Genomic DNA, 19118 nt, shown 5'->3' with positions numbered 1-19118 from the left:
AATGAAAATTTTTCACTTAATTTGTGAAAATAGGTTCAGAAATTTTCGAGAAAATTATCGGCGCATTATAACATAGATTTATACATATTACCTTGTAATTCCGGAACCGGAAGTCGGATAAAAATCAAATTCAATAGAAAACTATGGGTTATCGACAAGATCCTATAGAAATCTGTATTTATTCCATCAATTCACTAGTAACACTTCTCATCTGAAATCAATAATTTGTATTCATTTTTTTCCAGCTACAATCTGGTGTTCCTGGTGCTGACCTACGGCATCCCGATGCTGATCATGATCGTGTGCTACTCGCTGATGGGTCGAGAACTGTGGGGCAGCCGTTCGATAGGAGAACACACCGAACGGCAGCTGGAATCGATGAAATCCAAGAAAAAGGTATGCTGCTGCGAGTCTTACGTTTTTATTATTTCCGCTGTGTTTTGTTGATAAACGCGGTTGATTACCGGGTGCTATAAATATTGCCCCCAGGCAAACTTTGATTTCGATTGCCCCATGAATGATTTACGATTTCGAGTGTCGTGTCAGCCCGGCCACATTTCATATCAAAGTAGCCCGGCCTGTTGCGATATGAATTTTGTTGGTAAATAGAGAAAATTACGAACCGATCGACGGAAGCGTCTCGATATTCCAGAAATTACTCAATCACGTTCGGTGGTTTATCGTCGGGTTCATCGTACAATTCTGTCGGTAGTGTGGGAAAGTTATAATGTTCTTCATCGGAAACGGTACGAAGTTCTGTCGAATGCGAGACTCGAGAGAAAGAAAACTCATTAACGTGAATAAAATTCAGTACGTTCGACGGTACGACGGAAAGCATTCGATTTTCCTAGGTTCCGGGAAGGATTCTCCCAATTGAAGATTCTTTTGATTTCTACCTAATTTAGATTGATTTATTGCCTTTGAATTTCAGTATAGCTCAAATCCGATTCCATTTCTCCACTGTGCGGGTGAGGGTATTTGCTCCGTACACAAAACTTTTCACCTTTCGGGAGGTAAAATGATGCGTTGCATGAAAGGGAAAACAAATTCAATTAGCGCGAAACGGGGTATGGTTTGTGTGTGTTTACCAGGAAGCATGATTCGCATTTTGACAGGAAACAATGGAATCTCACGGAAGTTGTACCCGGAAACGAGTGTCTATCGAATCGTGAAGGTGAAGGTTCGGTCTTCCGAGTGAAGATAAATTTCAACCTTGTAATTGAGTAAAGCATTTTTTTCAATATTCAATTACTGGACTCTCCGAGAAACAATCATTGGCTTCGGTTTCCTTTGTTATCAGTGCGTTCGAGTGGGCAACGTAGCCCAGTTCGTCTGTGGAATCCAATTAATGCTACACTCTCAACAAAATCAGTTGAGTGATGACTTCCATTTTACGTTATCTTGTTCTATTTTAGTCTGAAACCGATGCTACTGCCTACATGCTCAAATTGTGGCGTATAGACGTACGAGGTCTGTTCAAAAAGTTCCCGGAATTTTTTAATTGCGCGCGTCTGGAGAGTCCGGTGGTCAAATTTTTTTTATTGTGTTGGTACATATGTCCCTAATGTATGGTGAAATTTTCAGCTGTATTCATTGTTTACATTCTGTCTTGTAGCGGCTGGTGTAGACGTGTTTTTTTGAGCTCGGCGATTTTTGTTAGTTTAAACAATGGAAGAATTGAAGAGTCAAAGAATTTGTATTAAATTTTGCGTGAAAAATGAAATAAAGTGTAACCAAGTGTGCGAAATGTTACAGAGAGCCTACGGTGAGTCTGCTATGAAAAAAAAAACAAGTGTTTACGAGTGGTATAAGCGCTTCCAAGATGGCCGCGAAGACGTTGAAGACGACGAACGCTCCGGTCGACCCAGCACGTCAATAATCGATGAAAATGTGGGAAAAGTGGAAAAAATGATTATGGATGATCGCCGAATCACTATTAGAGAAGTTGCTGATGAAGTTGGCATATCAGTTGGCTCATGCCATCATATTTTTTCAAATGTTTTGGGCATGAAACGAGTGGCAGCAAAATTCGTTCCAAAACTGCTGAATTTTGATCATATTTTTTGGCTGAAAACAAGACTTTAATCATGCCCCAACCTCCTTATTCACCAGATATTGCTCCGTGTGATTTTTTCCTGTTCCCAAAGTTGAAGAGACCCATGAAAGGACCCTTTTTTATCGATTGAAGAGATAAAGGCAGAATCGCTGAGAGTGCTACAGAGCATTACAAAAAGTGACTATCAGGGGTGTTTCGAAGACTGGAAAAAACGCTGGCATAAGTGTGGCATACGCTGGCATATCTAGGGGGGATTACTTTGAAGGGGACCATATAGATGTAGACGAATAAATAAATATTTTTTTAGAAAAATGAGAATTCCGGGCACTTTTTGAACAGACCTCGTACGTCAATTGATTTTACCTTCCAAAGTCTATTAATAAATTAAATACAATCCAAGGGTATACTATTGCCGTCCATGTGTGGCTGCTACTTAAAATCAATCCTTATCTTTGTAACAAATTGAGTACAATATAAATCTTCGAATCAATCAACAAATCATCTACTCTCCGGTTAACGTTTTCGGCGTTGCGACCGAACCAGATAACAACCCACGCACTTGAGATAATAAATCATGAAACGATGAAACCAGGTCCGTACGAGACACCTGCAAAACTTTAGGCCGGAATGCGTCTTTGAACGGAACACCCTGGGGATGACGGGGATCTTTTTCTTTTTTTCTAAACCAAAGTCAACAGACGAAAAAGTGTCGTTTATCCCCGGTCATGCACCACGCCTACTGTGTTGACACAGATGTTCTGAAGGGAAGAGGAGAACTTCAATCCAAAACCCCAAAGTGGCAGTGGACGGTCGCTGAGAGAGGGTAACACCGACACTAAACACGCTTTCCAAACAAAGTTTGCAACTTTCTCCGACACTTCTTGCTACGGTGTAACCAAAGTGAATTCACCCGACGCCCGGTGTGTTGCTTCAGTTTTCACTTGCTCGATTTATGTGTTGTTTTGTAGAGGCTAGAAGTTTCTCCTTTTACCGAGAAGTGTGGCAGGCACGATGAAAAGATAAAACGCTGGTAATTGCGATCGGAAAAGTTTTGTCCCCTGTGAAATTCGACACTTTTGAGCGTGTTGAGGCTCTGCTACGTGAGCTGGAGAAGTTTTTTCTTTCTCATGAACACCGACCCAGCTGATTTGATAGCACTTAGTACCGGTTGGGATCTCACTGATAAGGGAAGTTAGGGAAGATTCGATTTCACTTATTAGTAAATCAACATCGAAAAAGTATAGATTTCATGGTCATCAATATGGATCCAAGCTGAATTTGTGAGCTTTGAACTCGTCACCACATTATTGACTGATTAACTTAACACTTTTCTAAAATTTTCTATATTATAGCTTGCTGTTTATAAATGTATTAGAATAAAACATCTATAGCATAAAGGCTGGAAGCTAAATCAAGCCACCACAGCGGCGATGAATCGCGAGATTTTAGAATTATGAACAGACATCTCGCTCTTAAAGGGCCTCCAAGGTTAATTTTCTTTATTTATAACTCTGATCACACTGAGGTCTTTTTATATGCGTGGATTACATACCGCGTGAAAACTCGCGCAAAAAACACGTAAATTCGGAAATTCTCGTAAAAAACCCGTGTAACATCGGAAATCCGCGTTAAAAATACCGCGTGATTTAAAAAAAAACGCGTGTTTCCGAAAATCCGCGTAAAAAAGCCGCTTACAATAACAAAATTATACATTTTTCAACGACAACTTCAAATGGCTTGCCATACTAATTATTATTTCGAACACATGCCTACACGGAGAACCCTTCGATCATAAAATTGCGATATCGCAGTTTTTGATTTTTGCGATAGTTGATTTAACTAATTTCTTTTTGATTCAACCAATATGGTTTTCGATGTGCATATATTCAAGTAGTTGAAAAATATGTTGTTTTGAATGCTGTCAAATGCCGGAGACAGTTGAAAGCAAAACAATAATCGCAATGCAAAATCAACAACTTTTTTAGTTGAAATCTGTTCGCGTCGCTTCAAAATGTCAATGAAAACAACATCGATGGTTAAAGCGTTTGGTGAAGTTGTGTTCATTCGATTTGAGAAATTTATGATAACAAGTGTTTATCTAACAGCGGTGTTGTGATAAAGTTAACCTAATTCAAAATGAAAAAGATTTGGTGACAAATTTGAAAATGTTAATGAATGATCATCTCATAATTTTTCAGGTATGCGCAAAAATTTTATGCTTCAAATTCGATCTTTGATTTACTTCCAGCAGACTGTTTTACTTCCAGCTGTTTGATACCGATGATGATGTCAATGCATTAGCAATAAAACGCATTTTGACATGAATTTGATTTATAAAAGTAACAGGAGCGAAGGGTTTCAAACACACAGAACGCGCTGCGATTGAATGGCGCGTTTGAATTGCCGTCACAAAATTCCAATTCCCAGCGGTTGAGCTCATATAAATTGACTAAAATTATCAGTGCATAACTTTAGTTCAACCGTTTGAAGGCATCATCTTTCAGTACTCATTTTAAGTAAATTTAATAATTTCGCTAATTTACTCGCCCCTCCGGGCACTTTTGCTGATTAAAAACGTTTTTCTACATCAATCATTTTCGATCGAATCAGAAGTATTTTTTTAGAATTTAGATCTTTACTGATCTCGACTTGGCATGATCATGATCATACAAAAATCAAAATCACTTAGAGATCAGATCAGTTCTGTTTGCGTAATGATAATCTATTCCTTGGTTAAGATCACTTGAAATCAGCAGTGATCGGTGGTTTTCCCAGCCCTAATGATAAAACATGTTAATATAAAATACTGTTTATATTTTAACAACGATATTTATTTCATGAATCTCAAAATACCGAAGTTATTTCAAATAGATCATGACGTGTATCAGTAAGTATATTTTGATTATTTTCGAAAATCAATAACATTGTTCGAGTTGATTCAACTATTTGCAATGTCTAAGACAAATAAAACCGATTTATTTTTCAACTAACAGAATTTTGTTTCAATAACAACACCAGTTATTTCAAATAAAATATTTGTTAAAATGGAAAGGTATGTGTCCTCACTAATTGACAGCATTTTTTTCAAACAGTTAAATTAGTTGTTTCAACCATCGTTTCTGCTAATCGAAAAACAAAAATGACAGTTTAGTTAAAACAACAATCGATTAGTTGTACCAAATTTTAACCAGTCGAATTCAGAAAATCAACTAATATTCTGGTTGAAATGGGATCGCGGGTGGTTCCGTGTAGGTGTATAAAAACTCAAACCTGATAGCTGCCTAAAAGCTTTTACGACATATGTTTCGCCGTTCATTTCTACTTAATCATATTTAGGTAAATATGTTAAAATATATCGTTTTGTGCATTGTTGGACAGTCGACAGTTGATCCGACTCAGGCGCGTATACAAGGGGGTGGGTGGTGAGGGTTTGGGGGCTCAAACCACTCCTGAAACTTAAAAAAATCATTATATTATAAAAACTCTACCCCAGAAATATGAAAAAATTTCGCGTCAACTCGAACAAATGTTGTCATTCTCTCTGATTTGAATGAAACTTTGTGTCAAAAGATCACTTTGCATACTTTGTTTTTTTTTTTTCAAAATTTATTAAAACGGCCTTTCAAAAGGACTAAACATTTTTAACCAATTTTTTTCAAAAAGCTATTGCCGAAAATGATAAATCTTACAAAAAAGTGTTATACTATACTAGTGAGTTAAAAAAAATCGGTCATTTTTTTTAGTAAAAATACTGAAAAAAAACCCTTCCTTATCCACCTAGTGATGTGATAATGTCTTTCGCTTGCTTCGAAACAATCTCATGAAAATATTTTTTACCTTTTTATTGAATAATTTCTGAAACTAATTTCGATATATTTTTGACACCAATTAATTATAGTATAATTGATTCGTGTTGTTCGAAAATGTTTATGTCACATATTCGGTATCATTTCTCAAACCAAGCGCTTGACATTAGCGTTGGCTTTTCGTATGAGAAGATGCAAATCTAAAAATCAATTTTCTTTTATACCAAAAGTCTTAGAATTGCATGAAATGTCGAGATTGAGTGTCATCTCGAAATTTGTTTTTAAATCGACTTTCTTGGACATAACCTATTTTTTAAATACCAGAAAGTCGATTTTTTTCAAAAAACAGTTTTTAGAGATGATACTATGGTGATTTTTCAAGATCGAACATTTTCAAATTTAACCGCCGGGCAGCACAATTTACCCATATCTGATTTAGCTCAAATTTTGCAAAGGGACTTCTTTAGAGGTGCTTAAACTTTTGAGCACTACCGCTTTACGAAATTAGAGGTGATCTCATAATATTCGCACCTTTATATTTAAGAGCGGTAAAAAAACGTGTTTGGTCGGTAACATTACTTATAACATCATATCTCCGGAACCAAAAATCATAACCTTTTGATCTTTGAAATAGATCAGTAGTAGCTTTCGAACGAGTCCAAGCTTAATAAAATCGGTTTAGCCATCTTCGAGAAAATTGCGCGGTGAAAAACGTTTGTCGTTTTGTCAGTTATATCATCATATCTCCGGGACCAGAAGTCGCAGTCATTTGATCTTCGAACTTGATCAATAGCCAAAGAGTAGCTTTCAAACGAGCCTAAGTTTGTTTAAATCGGTTGAACCATCTCTAAGAAAATTGAGCGGTAATGATATCTTCGAAATGTGCACACACATACATTTTTCGATCTCGTCGAACTGAGTCGAATGGTATATAACATAATGGGTCTCCGAAGGCTCCGTTTGAAAGTCGGTTTTCGCGCAATTCTGATATCTTTCTATAGTGAAAGGTAAGTCCTACACTGAAAAAATCGACGTTGGAAAAATTTTTAAAATCGATTTTCAAAACAAAACCATTATTGATTTTGATACAGTTTTTGTCCAAAGATAGATAATTAAGTTTCCTATCAAGATTGCACAGAAAAAAACTTTCTTTTACAAAATGAGTTTTTTATCCAGTGTCCTTTTATTAATAACTAAACTAAACTGAAAGTCATAATCATTCAGGGTTCCAATGTATCGCAATTTTGGAAAAAAAACCTAAAACCCTATTGCTAGGTTTTTTTAAATAACTATTTATTGGAATATGAGTTAAAATTAAATTTTTAAGATTTAAATTGGGTGTTCAGCCACAAGTGATGACTTTTCAGCCCTAATATATATATATATATATATATATATATATATATATATATATATATATATATATATATATATATATATATATATATATATATATATATATATATATATATATATATATATATATATATATATATATATGTATATATATATATATATATATATATATATATATATATATATATATATATATATATATATATATATATATATATATATATATATATATATATATATATATATATATATATATATATATATATATATATATATATATATATATATGATTTGGTTGTTACCATGAGGACATCATTTGCTTCCGCAATTCTGAGATTTTTGTGTAGGGAAAATTCTAAACCTACTTGTATTGTGTAATGGGGAAAAGGAACTTATATACTAACTTACTAACTAATACAGAGAGCGAATCGATTCAATTGAAGATTGCATCGATTTTTGTCGTAATTTGCTTATATTATTATGTGACATTACATCTAATGGTTCTATATTTGTGAGTCTGTGTAACTCATTTGTACTAAACCAGGGAGGACGCTTCAAAATCATTTTCAGAATTTTATTCTGCATCCTTTGAAGCGCTTTCTTCCTGGTGGAACAACTTGACCAAATTGGTACTGCATAAAGCATGGCTGGTCTGAAAATTTGTTTATAAATTAACAATTTGTTTTTTAGACAGAGCTTAGAATTTCTGTTTATAAGAGGATATAAACATTTAATATATTTATTACACTTTGCCTGGATTCCTTCAATGTGATCCTTGAAAGTGAGTTTTTTGTCATACGTTAAACCTAAGTATTTAGCTTGATCAGACCATGTCAATTCCAAGCCATTCAATTTGAGAATGTGATTATTGTTTGGTTTAAGAAAAGAAGCTCTTGGCTTATGAGGAAAGATAATTAATTGCGTTTTTGCTGCATTTGGTTTAATTTTCCATTTTGACAGATAATCACTGAAAATATTCAAACTTGTGTCGTCACAGAATAGCGATTTCTGACAACCAACGGGTAGATTTGGAAGATCAGAAGTGAAAATATTATACAAGAATGCTTTTTCTATGTCTAGAAGAGCAACTCCAGTGGATAACCCAGAAGATTTATTTGCTTTTATCATGTTCGTTACTCTGACAAGTTGATGAGTAGTTGAATGTTCATGACGAAATCCAAACTGCTCTGGTAAAATTTGAAAATTGAATTCTCATTTATATGAGACATCATTCTCAACAAGATAATTTTTTCAAAAAGTTTACTGATAGAAGAAAGTAAGCTAATTGGTCGATAACTTGATGTTTCTGCTGGGTTTTTATCAGGTTTGAGGATAGGAATCACTTTAGCGTTTTTCCATCTTTTTGGGAAGTAAGCTAATGAAAAACACTTGTTGAAAATTTTAACCAGGAGTCTCAAGGCAACATCGGGAAGATTTTTAATAAGAATATTAAAAATTTTATCATTATCAGGAGCCTTCATGTTTTTAAGTTTCCTAATAATTGATTTAATTTCATCAAAATTCGTCTCAATAATGTCATCTTGTGATAACACTTGGGTTGAAATATGATCATATTTCAGTGAGACTTCATTTTCAATAGGACTCATAACGTTCAAATTAAAATTGTGTACACTCTCGAACTGTTGGTGCCCGATATTTGCTGAAAGTATCAGTACTGGATAAGGAAAAGTGTTTGTTAGAAAAACTTTTTTCTCTTCAAAACGCCCATCTTACAATATATGGAAGGTTGACATGGAACATAATTGTCTATGTTGGGACTAAATTTCGTTCAAATAAAGAACGGCGTTTTTTTTTTGTAATTTGACTTTAAATTTTCAAAATCGTTTTTTTTTTCAGTGTAAAATTTGATTAGTAATTTTTCAAGTATTTTCATTCAATAATTAGACTTATTTTGAGAACATCACCAGCACAACAATTTTTTGTAGGATTTGTAATTTTTCTACCCTAATTAATTGCAAAACATTGGTAAAAATTTACAGTCCTTTTCAAATGATAGTCTAGATCAATTTTAATAAAAAAGTGAGTATAGTGGCTTTTAGTGTTAAAGTCTATATGCTGTCAACTTCGAATACGATTTGGCTTTCGGCGAAAATGGCTTTCGGCTGCAACATTTTACGTATAAAATGCGTTCCGAATATCAGGGTCAGGGCCATTCCGCCGAAAATGTCGTTTCGTTGAATGTCATTTCGTTTCAAAATTCAAGTATGTGTGTTCGGAATAGTATTCGAAATTACCCTTCCGGCGAATCGGTCATTTCTAGATTCGAAATTCTACCCGCTTTGGATTGATTCAGGTACTCATTACGAAACATTTAATTTTGACCGTGCAAACCAACAGAAAAGCAAAGTACTGTGATCTAACTAACTTTAAAGTTCGTTTCAGCGCGAATAAATATTTGTTCAGGTCTGGTCAACCTCAACCTCCGTATACAAACGAACCCTGATCACCCTCCGCAAATCAATTGAATTCAAGTCCAAATGATTAATCATTACCGAAAAGTAGGCTGATTATGAACCATTGTTAACTTTTAGAAGATTTCTGCAAATTAATTCAAAGTAACCGGGCTTGCTTGAATCCACCCGAATCTACGGGTGACACACGAAACTCGTTCCTTCTTTCTCTCCCACTAAACAATTACGTTCCGCGTTACTTTTTCAAGCTCGGGCTTGAAACATGGGCTTCAAGCATCAACATGTCCGCTCCGTTGTTTGAGGGGAGGGAAAACGAGATTCGATGGGGCTTTCGGTGGTTTTATAACTTTCGGCTCACATCCCGACTGACAGATCGATGGTTGCGTGCCCGTACGAGTATATGCCTATAGGTTTTTGTTTTGTTTTGACAAACATAAGCCTACTTGGTTTGTTGTTGATTGATTTAGGTTTGTGTCCCGCCCCGCCGCTCTTGACAGACTCTCAAGCTTCTTCCCTTAGAAAAGCGAAAGTATGGCAATGTCATTCCACGGAAGCTCTTTACGGAACGATTCAGTGGGCGTGATGCGTAGAATACCTTCCCTCCCACCCGCTTGCTTCTGTTATTGACATGATTACATTGGCTGTCATTGTGCATTTATCTCTGGAAAGTGGTTTTTGTATTTATGACTCTCGAAGGAATTTTGGTGGAAATCTACCTGATTTTCGCAGGAACGGATTTGTGTGGTTTCCCAGAACTGTGCCGCATTTTGGATTTTTGTTTTGCTATGTTGTCACTGAAGATACCACTGAACGAGGGAAATCGAAACGTGCCAATCACTGTACAGACAGAGTACATAATCACATTGAGATGGAAGATGAAAGTGTATAATCGAATGAAGGGAAAGGAAATTCAGTTAAAAATCGATGACTACAATGTTGCTTCGAATTTTGACGGAATTTCGTTTTGGTGTGCTAGTGTTCATGCACAATTTTTGACATCGCGCGGGCTGATTTAATAAAACAGTAAGTAAGTGCCCGAGAAGCGCTGAATAATAAATTAAATTTTCTGTCATAATAAATACCACGACAAATAACACGTAGATTTTGATTGCCCTTGTGAGCGTTGTGACACACTCCTCCTCTTGCTTGAAGCCTCCAGAAAATTTTCCTAGTCGCGACATGTCAAAAGACGCAAATATATGTTTATTAAATTTATCCTCCGTTGAAGGGCTCCACCACTCGCTTCGGTTGAAGGGCGATGAATTTGTTGAAACATGAAATTTTCAATAAGCAGAAATAATGTATATTTCAAAGAAAACGTGTACGGCACTGACAACGAATAACTGCGATGGAGTGAGTTATTCGTATGATAAGCCGATGTTCATGTAATGTAACCTGTCTGAATACGCCATCCGGTGCACTATAGATTCTAACTATAGTCAAATAATTGAAATTAAAGTGATATAATATGGTGCAAAAGTATGCTAATCATAGTGTGCTGTGGAATTGTAATTTTCTACCGTTTAGGAAAACACTTAGGACGCATTGGTTCTTGGCCAAAATTCTCAATAAAGCCTACTGCCGTATTCTGATAAACGGCGTGTTGATTCGTGCAATGCATTATTGCTTTCGTTCAGTTGAGCCGCAATCACTTTCTTTTGATCCATTTCTATTTCTTGTATTGAAGAACGGATGCGGTCCCTTCAATAACAATTTATCCGTAAGTTTTTCTCATTTTGAAATCGTCCTAACGCTCACAACACTTCATCGTCGCCTTTTGATTTTGTTGGTCCGGCCGAAAGCGAATGTTGTGTCGACAAGGTAGGACTGAACACAATGCGAACTGTTCTTCTTTTAGTATCAGCAAAACCTTCAGGATATCCCATTTTTTGTCATCTCTCCAAAATATGACTGTTCTTTACACCAGCTCTTTTTCAAATTCGAACACAATATCAATATTTGCTTTGATTTCCCATCGCCCTTGATATAAGTATAAATAAGTTCGTGCCGTTTTCCAACAGATGGCGTAACTTGATTTTTATACCAGTGATTTACCATTCCAATATGCGTTGGAAAGCCACTGCCATACAGTTTCAGAATCAGTAAAGACTGTCCCAGAAAGTATGGATGCAACCAAAAACCGCTGCCATTTCGCAATGGTTCAGAATCTGTCAATTTCTATGGCTGCGTCCTGTTATTTACACTCTTCTCTAACCACTTGTGCAGTTGTTTATTCGTTTTCATTAGTTTGCTTCGAAATGCGTGGACTTTCAGCAGAACAAATGGTGCACAGAACGCGGACTGTCACTGAGAAAGATAGCAAAAATGGAAGGAGTAAGTGAAAAAGCCGTGCGAAATGCAATCAGGAAGTTCGGCGAGGATAACACCTTTGAGAATAAACCGAAAACGGGTCGAAAAAAACGTCGTGCTAACCCTCAGTTGGATAAACGTATACTGAAGAGGTTCGAGCAAAAGAAGGAGGTTTCAGTTCGGGATGTGGCCAAAAAAGTGGGCACTTCGAAGTCAAATGTTCTTCGTGCTAAAGAACGTTTGAATCTTCGAACCTAGAAGAAACAGAAACAACCAAAACGTAGTCCAAAACAAGAAGCATCGATCAGGCCGAGGGTTCGAAAGCTGTACAATGCGATTCTTGCTTGAAATTTGAACTGCATGATCATGGGCGACGAAACCAACGTGAAACTCGATTACAACTCCTTGCCGGGACCACAATATTATACGGTGCGAGAAGGGCAAGTGTTAAACCAGTCCGAGACATCGATTGAAGTCGAAAAATTTGGTAAGAAAGCTATGGTCTGTCAAGCAATTTGTAGCTGCGGTAAAATTTCGAAACCCTTCATCACCACTGCTTCAATGAACAGCGAAATAACAGATCGGCTGAAAAGTTCGTATCGTTTCTATGAGAGGGCGCCACTAGAATTAAATCCATACCATTTTCAGTTAGTACCAACCTTCAAAAGATACGTGTATAAATTTGACAGCTGTCTGATTATTAGTTTGTGAGATACTGCATTTTGAGTGAAGCTACTTTTGTTATTGTGAAAAAAATGGACAAAAAGGAATTTCGTGTGTTGATGAAACACCACGTTTTGATGAAAAAAAGTGCCGCCGATACCAAAAAATGGCTTGATGAGTGTTATCCAGACTCTGCACCGGGCGAAGCAACAATTCGTAAGTGGTTTGCAAAATTTCGTACTGGTCATATGAGCACCGAAGACGATGAACGCAGTGGACGTCCAAAACAGGCTGATACCGATGAAAACGTGAAAAAAAATCCACAAAATGATTTTCAATGACCGTAAAGTGAAGTTGATTGAGATAGCTGACACCCTAAAGATATCAAAGGAACGTGTTGGACATATTATTCACGAATATTTGGATATGAGAAAGCTTTGTGCAAAATGGGTGCCGCGTGAGCTCACAATCGATCAAAAACAACAACGAATTGATGATTCTGAGCAGTGTTTGGAGCTGTTATATCGAAATAAAACCGATTTTTTCGTCGATATATAACAATGGACGAAACATGGCTCCATCACTTCACTCCGGAGTCCAATCGACAGTCAGCTGAGTGGACTGCACGCGATGAACCGAACCCAAAGCATGGAAAGACTCAACAATCGGCCGGTAAGGTTATGGCGTCTGTAGTTTGGGATTCGCATGGTATAATTTTCATCGACTACCTTGAAAAGGGAAAAACCATCAACAGTGACTATTATATAGCGTTATTAGAGCGCTTGAAGGACGAAATTTAAAAAAAAACGGCCTCATTTGAAGAAGAAAAAAGTTTTGTTTCATCAAGACAATGCACCGTGTCATAAGTCGACGAAAACCATGCTGAAATTGAACGAATTGGGCTTCAAATTGCTCCCTCATCCACCGTATTCTCCAGATTTGGCCCCCAGTGACTTTTTCCTGTTCTCAGACCTCTGAAACTGAGGCCTATTTTGAGGCAAAGGACAAATCGTACTACAAAAATGGTATCGAAAAGTTGGAAGATCGCTATAATCGCTGTATCGCCTCTGATGGCAATTATGGTGATGTGCGTTGCAAAAAAATGTGTGTTTCTATTAAACGATACGAACTTTTCAGCCGAACTGTTAAGCATCAAGGAATGTTTACAAAAACGACTTCTACCCATGATTCGAAGCCACAAGAATCCTGTTGTCCTCTGGCCAGATCTTGCTTCTTGCCACTCCTCGAAATCAACGGTAGAATGGTATACTACCAAAAATGTCACTTTCGTCCCAAAAGACATGAATCCACCAAATTGCTCACAACTTCGACCAATTGAGGAGTTTTGGGCATTAACGAATGCACATCTTAGGAAACATGTCTCGTCAGCCGAAACCATTCAAAAGTACGAAAAAGATTGGAAAAAAGTGTCAAAACTTGTCGCCAAGAAGTCTGTACGGAATTTAATGAGGAACGTTCGCAAGAAGATGCGCCAGCTAGTCTACAATGGCTAAGTATCCAATGTTGAGAATAATATTCTGTTGTTGTAGTCTAATATTATCAGTATATCGAATATAATTTGAATATCTAACACTTGTGAATTATTTACAGCGAAATCAAAGCGCGTCCATACTTTCTGGGACAGTCTTTAGTCTTGACATACTTTGATGCAATTTTGAAGAACAAAGATCAAAGACTCGCATGTATCGATAACCGCTGGAGACATTATTGCAGAGTATTCAAGATCAACCGAAACTTCTCCCAGTTGCTAAATACCTTAACGTTAGGGCAAGTCTTCCACTTGCTGGCGAACTTCGACGCATGACTGTATCTTGTTTCGTTTATGTATGGTTCAATCAACCGGAGAAGCTTCATAAAAGTGTCGTCGTTCATCCGGAAGTAATTTTTGTAATCTCCCTCATCCTTTAAAGCAGTTTCCAACCAGTCTTCCACCCAATATCGACGAACCACATGTTTTTTTTTTCTGATTGTATAGCAACAATAATAGCTGCGCACAACTTTTTTCGGTAATCCATCTTTGAGCAAGGGAGCAATCACTTTGGACTGTGAACTAAAAATGATTTTGGAAAAATGCATGTCCTGTAGTTAGCATGCCGAAAAAATAAATCTGTTTAACCTTCGTTTGTACTTTGAATAAAAGGTCATACCATTAAAGCTTTGCCTGATGCTTGCAAAGTGAGGTTAGATATGCAACATAATAGCGTTCCAAGCGTTTACCGAAGACGAACCAAAAAAAAAACTTCCTGTCAACACCTGTTCCGAGCACTGGGTTATGTTGTGTGCGCACCGGGAAAGCGAAACTCCAAGTGACAAACTGTCAACAATAGCGTGTGCAGCCAGGCAGTCATCCGAAAAGTTTATTCCACTTTCCGGTTTATTGTTATTTCATCATGAGTACGAAATGTGGCTGTGTTTTGTGTGGAAACATTCTCGCTGGTGAACACTAAAATTTCACTACTGCTCACCACTGTATGTTGGTTGGTTTGTCTTCTTCGTGCACATTCTTTAATATTTATGTGAATGTGCTACCTCTAGCGCGAGCGACTGCAATGAAAGCCGAACTATTTCTGCTCACGATGAAGCTCCTGGTGCAATCTGAAAACGATGGTAAACACGTACAAACGAAATCCAGAGCCTGCTGTTTCGTCTGCAAAAAAAAGTACACGAGGCCGCAAAATCTGATGGCCTACTACATACACATCTTTTTAAATCCGAAATCACGTATCGCAAACAAACAAACGAAATAAAGTATGAACATCGTAAACGAACTGCGCAAACATCGATACATTAAGGGGAAGCGTTTCCAAAAAAACGATCCATAAATATTGTCACAATCCCATCCAGTGACGATAAAATCATTCCGTTTCACACCCAATCAGTAGGTGTTAGGACTTTTGTAAGTCTAAGTTCATTTATCAAGGATAGTCACTTTTATAGACGTTATAAACATCCATTCGGTAGGCTAAATTTATGTTAAGCTCTGATGTATAGCATTTCTAGGCCATCATTCAGCCGAAAATCGCGATGTTGCCTTAGCATTCGGTAATAATCGTGCTAAAATACTTTTGATTCTACTTTTATTTGACTGGGGCTTATAGAGCTGTCATTCTATTGGTTCTAAGGTTGAATAACATACTTTCAGATTTGAATGAAACTTTCTGGATATTGTGATGAGTCAAAGGTGAAACGTAAAATCAAAGCCAATTTTATTCTCTACAAATTACCGCAAAAAAAATGTTTCCATGTGTATTGTTTATACATGCACATAACTGTAGTCCTGGACTCAGGGAGGTGTGTACTCAATCGAATTCCGATGACCCATTTCCTAAACAGAGCAAATCGTGTTCTGAGGTCATCGTTCCATCCAACAGCCCCGCCTAAATGTAATGTTTGCATCAAATGGATTCAAACATTACCGAAAGATATTCGATCTCTTGCAATTGATTTCATCAAAAATATGATCAGGAATTTAGGATAATATTTTGAACAGTGTGAGATAACCACAAGCAACTCAAAAATTAGGTTTTCTGAAAATTTTAAAACAACGTGGAAAACTCTTTACTTTTGCTTGGGTTTTTCGCGCAAGGACGACGATTTTGAGGTAGTCAGGCACAAATCTTCAACTGACTGCGTATAAAAGGGGAACCGTGGTCGAAATTCGATCATTCGTCATCTAACACTCGATGTGGATAGACGAATAACCTACTACGACTAATTTCGATTTTGTTTTATTTTTTATTCGCAGTTGTCTACCTACCCAAGCTATGGGTAAAAACCGCCATAGATCCGATAAGGATCCAAAGGATGCTAAGCGTCTGAAGTCAAGTGATGTACAGGTAAACGACCGTTTGCTGAGTAAAAACCAATATGCTGATCTGCCAGTTGATGTCGAAGAGGAACTGCAGAAGAAGGAAAAAATGCCGCCTTTCTACCTGAAGGGCTTCCCACCAACTCTACGCTCGGATTTCAACACACTGATCAGCAAAGGACTACAGGCAACAATCCGTTTATGTACTGAAGGCTACAAAATAACTGTTCCGGCTTTGAACCACTACAAAGGAGTGGAATGTTATCTGAAGCAGACAAAAGCGGAATGCTTCACACACGATATTGCCGCCAACAAACCTATGAAGGTTGTACTTCGAGGACTACCCGACATGATGGAAGCCGAACTAAAGCAGGCACTGTCGGAGGCTGGACTAAAGCCTTTGATGGTGTTCAAAATGAAGCGACATAATACGGACAAAAAGTTTAGAGATCAACTGTACCTGATTCATCTGGAGAAGGGCTCCATCACCATGAGTCAACTGAAAACGATTAAATCGTTATTTCACATAATCATCGAATGGCAAAAGTATAAACCGGTACATCGGGATGTCACACAGTGCACGAACTGTTTGAACTACGGCCATGGAGCGAGGAATTGCCACATGAAAAGTCGGTGCGGGAAATGTGCCGAACCACACAATACCAACGATTGCCTACTAGATGACATCGCTGTAAAATGTGTGAACTGTGATGGCGACCATCCATCTACTAGCAAATCGTGTCTCAAACGTGCTGAGTTCACAAAAATTCGACAACAGGCATCCCGTAAACAATCAACGCGCAAGAATATTCCACAGAAGGATGAAATTAATTTCCCACGGCTCCCACCGAAGAGGGATATTCCGAATTTGCCGCCACTTCCTCGCAGCAATCCAAAGACTTCAGCCGCTGGATCTCAAAAAGAATCCTCCTCAAGAATCCCTCCTGGATGGGGCAATAATCTACCACAAGCAAAGGATGACTCTGGTGATTTATTCTCTGCTGAACAACTGATCGTCATTTTTGAAACAATGACAACAAAACTACGAAACTGCAGAACGCGGTTAGATCAAATCAACGCCTTAGGCAAATTCATCATCGAATATGCAATATAATGAGTTGGTTATAGTAAATTGGAATGCTTGCTCACTCAGGAGCAAAACTGCTGAATTGTCCGACTTTCTTCAAGAGAAGAATGCCGATATTGCTATTTTAACTGAAACTCATCTTAAACCTGAAATTTCTATTTTTATTTCCAATTACAGGATTCACAGGCTCGACAGGACAACTACCAGAGGTGGGGGAGTTGCCATTGCCGTTAAACGATCCATTCAGCACAGGCTTCTGTCAGCCTTTATATTGCAACTCATAGAAGCCATCGGAATTGAGATTACGACGACGATGGGACCCATCATCATCATTGCAGCGTACTGCCCCAAACAAACCAATCTTCGAGATGGTACGTGTGTATCATTGAAGCGAGATCTGGCTATGCTCACTCGACGACAGAACAAATTCATCATTGCTGGGGACCTGAACGCACGGCATGAGCTGTGGGGAAACAGAAGACAGAATCGAAACGGATTCGTACTTGCCGAAGATTACGAAGCTGGACAATACAACATCATCGCTCCGGATCAACCAACGCGACTTTCCAGATCGGGAGTTCATTCCATTTTGGATATATTCATCAGCAACATCGCCATAGACAGCTCTCCGGTTGTCTTCTACGAGCTCTCTTCTGACCACTTTCCAGTAATATTGACGTTGGGATCTTCACCAGAAACAGTGCCTATTCAACCTCGGAGGAACTATTATCGCACCGATTGGGTCCAATTTCAACATATCGCCGACCAACTTATTAATATCGATTTGCCACTTGATTCCCCGATGGAAATCGATGCAGCCCTATCTTCCTTCCAGCATTCAATCACAGTCGCACTTGATAGGACGGTTCCAGTACAACATATGCCGAGTTCCTCTCTTCAAATCGACAGTGTCACCAAGAAACTCATCCGACTTCGGAATATCTACCGGAGGCAGTATCAACGAACTGGCATCCTAGATAGGAAGACTACTTATAACAACTTAACTAGGATAATCCAGGAACGGATATCTGAGCTTCGCAACAGGAACTTCCAGCAAAAGCTTCGAGAAATTCTCCCACATTCAAAGCCCTTCTGGTCCTTAACGAAGGTGCTTAAGAAAAAACTGAAGCCTATTCCTCCGCTGATGTCACCCCAGGACGCAGCTGAAGGAATACCTTTAATCACACCAGTAGAGAAGGCAAATGCACTAGGCCAGCAGTTTGTGTGTTCTCACAATTTAGGACTCAACATTGTTAGTCCACATGAAAGAGCCGTTGCTGATAGCGTAGCTGAGGTTGACCAATCAGACAGCTTGATTCCTGAGGAAAGTAGAGTCAATGCGAATGAGCTGATGGCTTTTGTGAAAAAATCCAAAAATATGAAGGCCCCCGGTTTCGACAACACATTCAACATTGAGCTGAAACATTTGAGTATTCGCTCATTTGTCTTCTTAGCTAAAATTTTTAACAGGTGCTGGGAGCTTGGTTACTTCCCTTCAATGTGGAAGTTAGCTAAAGTTATCCCAGTTTTGAAACCGGGGAAAGATCCTTCCTTTTCCAAGAGCTATCGGCCCATCAGC

General features: G+C 37.9%; 1 protein-coding gene across 2 annotated transcripts in view; it reads left to right on the top strand.

The window, feature by feature from the left end:
• LOC131434481 (tachykinin-like peptides receptor 86C) overlaps positions 1–19118 on the top strand; it is a 226124-nt gene that overhangs the window by 154751 nt on the left and 52255 nt on the right. For both annotated transcript variants that reach the window (XM_058601236.1, XM_058601227.1), the window contains one exon: positions 246–396. In XM_058601236.1, coding sequence (XP_058457219.1) covers positions 246–396 — 151 coding nt within the window. The remainder of the gene's footprint in view (positions 1–245; positions 397–19118) is intronic.

This window comes from Malaya genurostris, chromosome 1 (assembly GCF_030247185.1).
Source record: "Malaya genurostris strain Urasoe2022 chromosome 1, Malgen_1.1, whole genome shotgun sequence".
Taxonomy (NCBI): Eukaryota; Metazoa; Arthropoda; class Insecta; order Diptera; family Culicidae; genus Malaya; species Malaya genurostris.
The sequence above is the reverse complement of the archived record's forward strand: the minus strand, read 5'-3'. Positions and strand labels throughout refer to the sequence as shown.